The sequence below is a fragment of the Vombatus ursinus genome, unplaced genomic scaffold (genome assembly GCF_900497805.2).
Source record: "Vombatus ursinus unplaced genomic scaffold, bare-nosed wombat genome assembly UNPS02010461.1, whole genome shotgun sequence".
NCBI classification, from domain to species: Eukaryota; Metazoa; Chordata; class Mammalia; order Diprotodontia; family Vombatidae; genus Vombatus; species Vombatus ursinus.
In genome coordinates this window covers 5,939,963-5,947,573 of record NW_020950239.1, presented here as the reverse complement: position 1 = coordinate 5,947,573, position 7,611 = coordinate 5,939,963, and the positions used below count along the sequence as shown (strand labels likewise).

Here is a 7,611-nt window from a genome sequence, read left to right as displayed (position 1 = left end):
TCTATCTATCTATCTATCTATCTATCTATCTATCTATCTATCTATCTGTCTATCACATATACATACTCATACCAGGGAGTGTTTCAAAATGCGCAATTCTTAAAATAATTAAACTCTACCAATTCAAGTGGAGTTAAAATCAACAAAAAGGGGCCACATCTAGCTGTGTAAGAGCAGTCTCTATAACACTTTCATGCAAGTTCTTTTGTGATGCCCTTTTGGTTGGAGGCATCTCCATGGTCTTCCATGGTCAATTCCTGCTTGGTCTTGAGCTGGGGATTTGAGGTTCTCCACAAAGCAGCTTCTTTTCCTGGAGGGTTCTGAAATGAAGGGTCCTGTGCCAGCTGGGTAGACATGGTTATGACAATATTATTTTTAGCCCTTTGTGGGTAGTCTTCCTCCACCCTCCTGTGGCAAATCTGGACCCGAAAAGCATTTTGGAAACCATCTCGGAATTTCTTATTGAAGAAGCCATAGATGATAGGGTTCACACTGCTGTTGCAGAAGGCCAGCCAGTGTGCAAAAGGGTAGACATAAATGTTGATGACCTGCAGCTGGTGTGCAGAGAGATTGCTGTAGTCAGAAAGCATCATCAAAGTCCAGAGGGGTAGCCAGGATAACATAAAGAGCAAAGCCACAATCAAAAGCATCTTGATAACTCTCTGTTTCTTCCTTGACACCATATGATTCTTCTCCTGGGTCTGCTTGACCCTTAAAGGCCTTGCAGTCCTAGAGAGTGAAATACCAATTCTGCCATACATGAGGACAATAATGAAGAGAGGGATCAGGTAGATGTCGGCAAATAACACAGTGGTGTAGATTTTCCTCATTTCCTGGTTTGGCCAGTCCTCCCGGCACCAGTAGAGAGGGCTAGTTTCATTTGGGGAGCTGAGCCTTGCTCGGTAATATTTTTCTTCTTGTACATGTAGCATGACTGCAGATGGAGAGATAATGGTGATGGCCAGGGCCCAGATGACCAGGACAATTCCTAATGCTGCCTGCATGGTGAGCTTTGGCTTGAATGGGTACACAATACGTCGAAACCTGCAATGAAAGGCAAGGATTAGAGAGCAGTTACTTTGTAATGTCAGACTCAATCATCAGCTAAATTGAATAAAATAATTGGGTCCAGAAAAAGCAAAACATAAAATGTATTAAGCTTATTTGTTTTTTTTTTAAGTCTTTAAAATCAATCTGGCAGTGGTAATAAGGAAAAAGAGCAACTAAAGATGCAAACACCTTGAAGCCAGGTTCTTTTAGTTTTAAGGAGAATTGATCACAAGTGTCTGTGATCAGTTTGATGAAGACATGTATATGTATGTCATGCATACATATGTATATTAATATTATATTGTTTATATTATATTAAAAAGATATGATATAAATATTATTAATATTGTTAATATAATATAATTTATATTATACCATATGTATGCATCCACATATGTTTATGCAAACTAGGTTTACAGCTCAGCCTGGAAACATTTTCCTAGGACTCTCCTAGTTGGCAGTGGGAATGTTGATAGGATATTGCCTGCCTGAGGGAAAGAATTGGAGCGAGAGATCTGGAGAAGAGAGATGTTCTTCATTCCTTCTTTGAGAGAGACTCTAGGGCTTTCAGACCCTTCAGGATGACTCCAAGAAGGAGAAATAGAAAGCCTTGAGGACATGTAGGTGAAGCCACTTTTTAATGAATTCCTGATTTCTAGCTTGCCTCTGAGAGACTTTAGGGCAATAGAGTCTCATTCAAAATGCTCTAGGATTCACTAGAAACCTGAGTAGATCAATACATAGACATACAAGTCATTGGTTGCAAAGTTATCCCATGCACATACATTTTTCTTTGTATGGGTCTTCTCCATCCTTCCCATCCTTCTTCCACAGTAGAACTACTGACCAACTCTGTGTCCTGCCCCTGTACAACACAGGTTAAAAAGCCACCCCCCCAATCTCTCTTCTTCCTCCAGAGCTGTCTCATCCCTTTTTTAGAGGAGAATGAGATAGTCCTTCCCCTACTACAGCGCTATGGCCCTCAGGTCCCCTGTGGTTCCACCTTGGGTTTTGAGGTGACCTCTGGGTAGAATAGAGGAGTACACTCCCATTTATTGCCTTTCCATAGGATTTCCTGGGATCGTATCTCTCTATCTTTGCCTGGGAGACGGACGTTTTTCCATGGTGCTCCTTGTGTTAGACCCTGTCCTTGGTATGAAGTAAGCCAACTTAGAACAAACTCCTCCAATCTGATCATCATTTAGCAAACTTAATTCAGAAATACCAGTCAAGGTCAAATGTTCTTGCTTAGATTGATTTGAGGCAACAGAGATAGAAGAGATAGATAGGAAGCTCCTGATTTCACACCATATTGGTTATATCACATAAAAAATATGGGATAGCCAAGAATGGGGCATTAATTTTTTACCTTCTTTTTTTCTTCATTTTTTCCTTTAACTAAGGAAAATATTTTGTTGTGTTTACTTCCTTATGATTATTTCTGTCTCTTCTCTGGTCCTCAGTTTGAACATGTCACATGGTCTGGAGGCAGGAAGTGGTGGGGTATTAGGAAATGTACTTGATGGAGAGAAGAGGAAGGCGCTAGCTACTGGGGGCAGATGCAGGCACTGGAAAAGTTCTCCTTCAGAAGGTGGGCTTTGAGAGGAGTGTTGAGAGAAGCCTCAGAGTAGAAGTGAGGAGGAAGAACATTCTAGTCATGGAGGGCAGTCATTGTAAAGGCAAAGAGTTGGTACATGCCTGTAAGTTATTTATGTATATTATCTTTATTTATATGAATGATATTCTTATATTATATTTACTCTCTTAGAGTAAATAAAACTAAATGCTTGTTGATTTTAAAATGTAAGCCATAAAAAGGTGATATTGAAGCCAGGAAGACCTGGGTTCAGGTCTCGTCCTTGCCACATACCGATTGTGTGTGTAACCCTGGGCAAGTCACTTCATCTATCAATTCTCCAGGCCAGTGATATCAAACTTGGTTAGAAATAAGTCCCTTCAGGCAGCATATCAACTTGGAAAACCACAAATCAATACTATCTGTGTTGTATTGTATTTTTATTTATTCTGTTAAACATTTCTCAATTACATTTTAATGTGGTTCTGCAGGACCAGGAGTTTTGCAGGCTAGATGCTTCAAAGTTTGGCAGCTCTGTTCTAGGCAATTCCCTAAGAGGATAAAATGCAGAGAAGGTGCTGACTTGCATTGATAGACGTAATTTCGTCCCCTGGGAGTTCCCTGTATTAATAAAATCCCTATCCTTGTCTAAATTACAGAAAAAAGTATTGTGTCTGCTTTAAGTTTCTTGTACCTTTATTGTCCTACCCAAGGAGGTTTTCCATTAAATGGAGGTTGTGATTATAGCAAGAATCATGGAACCCTAAATTCCAATTCCAATTTCATGTCTATGACATGTGAGAACAGGTTTGGTTCTAAGCCCACAGACTCTTCACCTGTGAAATGAATGTAACTGAGCCAATGTCATGTATAGGGCAGCTAGGTGACCCACAGTGCATAGAGCACTGGGCTTGGAATCTTGAAAACTCATCTTTCTGAGTTTAAATCTTCCCCAGATACTTACTAGCTGTGTGACCCTGAGCAAATCATTTAACTCTGTTTGCCTCACTTTCCTCATCTGTAAAAGGAACAGGAGAAGGAAACGGCAAACCACTCCAGTATCTTTGCCAAGAAAACCCCAAACGGGGTCATGAAGAGTATGAAATGACTGACCAACAAAACAACAAAAATATCCTATGTCAGCTAGCTGATATGATGGGTAGAACTCAGGTCTGAAGTCAGGAAGACTTGAGTTCAAATCCAGCTTCAGATATTTACTGGGTATTTGATCCTGGACAAATCGGTTAACATCTGTCTCAGTTTCCTCATCTGTAAAATGGGAATAATAACGAAACCTACCTCCCAGAGTTGTTGTGAGGAATATATATATATATATATATATATGTATATAACATTTGTAAAGTGCTTAGCACAATGCTTGACACATAGTAAGTATTTAATAAGTATTTGTTAATTATTTTTTAAAAAGACATCATAGGAATATACACTACATATAGAATTGTTATAAAAAGTTCTCTTCAGGTGGAAAACCTTCCCATTTCATTTAATTTATCAGTTTAATTTTTCCCTAGACTCCCTAAATTTCTTAACCTAAAAAAAACCATGTAGGATATAATTAATTTCTATATGTTATAACTCTGAACCAATCTTTGTAGGCTTGCATGAAAACTCTTATGATTATCAAAATATTTCATGTCTTCATCCCTGAGGTCAACTTAATAAAATCAGACAGTGTAATAGTTTTGCACCACTGAATCGTTGGGAGACATTTGCATCATTCTGAATGGGGGAGAGATATAAGGAACAGTGGAAAGATAGGAAAAAGAGGAGTGAAAATGGGTGCAATTTGTCTTCATGCATATTTTTCTTTGACTGACGAGTTAATGATGGTGTGGCTGTTTGGCATGATTTCAGATTCTGACAAGGACTTACCTATCCCCTGCTATGGCCACCAAAGTGAAGACTGAAGAGGCCACTGACATGCCCTGGACCATTCCACTGATCTTGCAGACTGTGCTTCCAAATGGCCATCCTGATAGGATGGACAAGAGCAACGTTAGAAGAGATACTCTTCTCTATGGCATTAAAAACGCTGTCCAAAGACAGAGCATTAAGGCATGGTGAGGACTAACTCTTATTATTTTTAAGGATTTTTAATACTCAAGGATCGATCCAACACTATTATTTTCCCATGTGGGCAAATAGCCTGGAGTCGTGGACAGAGCCTGGATTTTGTAAATTTCACTAGTCTGGGGCAGAAATTTATCTCCAGGTAAAAACAAACAATGCCCTTCTTTGAAAGCAGGGGTTCTTCCCCTACCCATCCAGTGACGTCTTGGTAAATGTTTAACAACCAGCTCTCTGGGGGGAAATGTGACTAATACACTTTCAAGTTTAATCTATATTATTACCATTTTCCCACCACTTTTTCATAGTCTAGAAAATCAACATAACAATAAATCAAGTGGTGATTTGTAGCATTTGCGTATTAAGTGCTGGATCAATCTGAATCCTGCCTCAGATACTTTCTAGATGTGTGACCTTAAGTAACTTCTCTCAGCCTCAGTTTCCACATTTGTAAAATTGGGATAATTTCCCAACAGTTTTCATTTCTTGGACTGGACCCCACCATGGCCCCAGGAAAACTTCTCATCAGGAAACTCATCATCCTGCAAGATTGCATCAACTTTGGTGCTCACATTTCATCAGTATCCTCTGCCATCTGATTAGAGGGGTGGAGGGTAAAGAAAAAAAACTCCTCCCAAAGCCTCCAGTTAAGGAGGGATCCCAGACCAGACAGCTATTCATTTCCCACCAGCCTACACTCCTTTGTTCCACCATGCCTTCACACTGGATACCATCTTCCCTTTCCCACCTCCATCCTCAATTTTTGGTTTCCTTTTGACCTTTTGGTCTTTCCCTATTAGGTTGTAAGTTCCTTACAGTCAAGAACTGTCTTTCTTTTTCATATTTCTATCCCCTGGGGCAGCTAGGTGGCACAGTGGATGGAGCACTGGCCCTGGAGTCAGTTCAAATCCGACCTCAGACACTTGACACTTACTGGCTGTGTGACCCTGGGCAAGTCACTTAACCCCATTGCCTAGCAAAAAAAAAAAACAACAAAACAAAACATATTTGTATCCCCAGAGCTTAGTATGGTACCTGGCATATAGAAGGAAATCAATGTTTTTAACTGAGTGGCTGACTAATAATATAGCTCTCACCTCAGGGGATTTTTGTGAGGATCAAACAAGATTATATATGCAAAACATTTTGTGAACCTCTAAGTATTATATTTTTTTACATTAGTATTATTTATATTTATATTGAATATTGTTTTAGATAGATTTTCATAACCAGATACAATAAATATGTCTCTAGAAGCTTTCCATTTGAAAAATGCTAGACACCATTGTTTCCATAACCTTAAATATGAGCTAAGATATGTTTTCCTGACAGAACAAACAAAAAAGTGTGTAAAAATAAATGGGTATTTCCTGTTTCCTACTATCTTACACCCAAACTGTAGGGGAAAATATAGAGAGTGGATTTTTCAAGTTTTCTTCCATTTTGCATTACACAGAAATCAACATACCTGCTATGATATTATCCAGGAGGGTTGTAGGCATGCAAAATATCCCTATCAGCAGATCACTGATGGCCAGGTTCAAGATGAAGAAGTTAGTGACTGTGTGCATGTGTTTGTTCCAGGCCACAATGAAGCAAACCACTGTATTCCCCACGATGCACAGAACAAAGATGAGAAAGTAGGAAATGATAAAGATGGCTGCCACCTGAGGCTGGTGGAGGTAGTAATCTACATAGGTTATGTTCATGTCCAGGTACTGTTCCTCCTTGGTGTCATTGACGCTCCAGGTCTGAGGACTAGCTTTGGAAAAATTGGAGTCCATTTCCTTATTCATGCTGAACCTTGAATAATAACAGATATGGAAGAAACAACACAATAAGAAACCACAGATTTAAGAATTGCTAGATGAAGTCTTTTTTACCACTCAATAACTATTACGGGTGAAAGGAGCAGAGTGGAGGAACACAAGGGTCTGAAATAAGGGGAAGGGGCTTTAGTGTTATCTGTGCCACTGTTTAAAATTATCCAAAATAAATGCTTGGATTTTAGTAACATCTAGTTGTTATTATTTTTTATATCTGTGTTTCTTTCTATAGAATATAAGTTCCTTGAAGGCAGGAACTTTCTTTTCTATCTTTGTAGCCTACCAGAGACTGGCATGGAGTCTCTGGCTATTCTGCCAGAATAGTTGGACCATTTCACAAATCCACCAAGAGTTTATAAGTGTACCATTTTCCCTCATCCCCTCCAGCATTTTTCATTTCTGCTAGGTATGAGTACCTCAGAGCTGGTTTAATTTGCATTTCTCTCATCAATAGTGATTTAGAGTATTTTTTCACATGGCTATAGATAGCTTTGATTTCTTCTTCTGAAAACTGCCTGTACGTATCCTTTGGCCATTTGTCAACTGGGGAATGGTTCTAATTATAATTACAATTATAAATATAGAGGAGAGAGTGTTGGACTTCGATCCAGGAAGACTGGGATAAAAACTCTATCTTTGATACTTACTACTCTTTGATCTTGGGCAATTAATAACATTTATGTGCTTTAAGTAGCATCTACCTTGCTTTTTCACACCAGGATGACACCACACTGACAAAATCATAGATTGTTTGCACAACTACATATTCCTTTTGTGATATGCTTGATATAGCACTAAGTTCATAAAGTAGTTTGGGTAGCATCATCACCCTGGTTTATAGCATTGAGTCTGCATTAAAATCCTGCCTCTGATACTATGAGGCATTGGTCAACTCATTAAACTGCTTTGAGTCTCAGATGACTCTCTCAGAATTATCTATTCAGTTAGAAATCGGTGAAGACCTTCATTGGTTGATGGAATTCCCACAAAGAAAGAAAAAAAGTCACAACTCCTTAATGAACTGATATATGTATGTATGTATGTATACACGCATATATGTATACATATTTG

General features: G+C 38.9%; 1 protein-coding gene across 1 annotated transcript; it reads right to left on the bottom strand.

The window, feature by feature from the left end:
• Nucleotides 1–191: 191 nt before the first annotated feature.
• On the bottom strand, nucleotides 192–6,510 carry NPFFR2 (neuropeptide FF receptor 2). The gene is made up of 3 exons (XM_027854496.1): nucleotides 6,183–6,510; nucleotides 4,520–4,619; nucleotides 192–1,044 (listed from the first exon to the last, which is right to left on the bottom strand). Exons 1-3 carry the CDS (start codon nucleotides 6,508–6,510, stop codon nucleotides 192–194), a joined length of 1,281 nt encoding a protein of 426 aa, XP_027710297.1.
• Nucleotides 6,511–7,611: the final 1,101 nt, after the last annotated feature.

Excerpts from the sequence above, each read along its gene's own strand:
- NPFFR2 (XM_027854496.1), bottom strand. The coding sequence starts at position 6,510 with ATGAATAAGGAAATGGACTCCAATTTTTCCAAAGCTAGTCCTCAGACC. Across the intron at positions 4,620-6,182 it reads CCTGGATAATATCATAGCAG|GATGGCCATTTGGAAGCACA; the intron begins GTATGTTGATTT and ends CCATCCTATCAG. Across the intron at positions 1,045-4,519 it reads GTGGCCATAGCAGGGGATAG|GTTTCGACGTATTGTGTACC; the intron begins GTAAGTCCTTGT and ends CTTTCATTGCAG.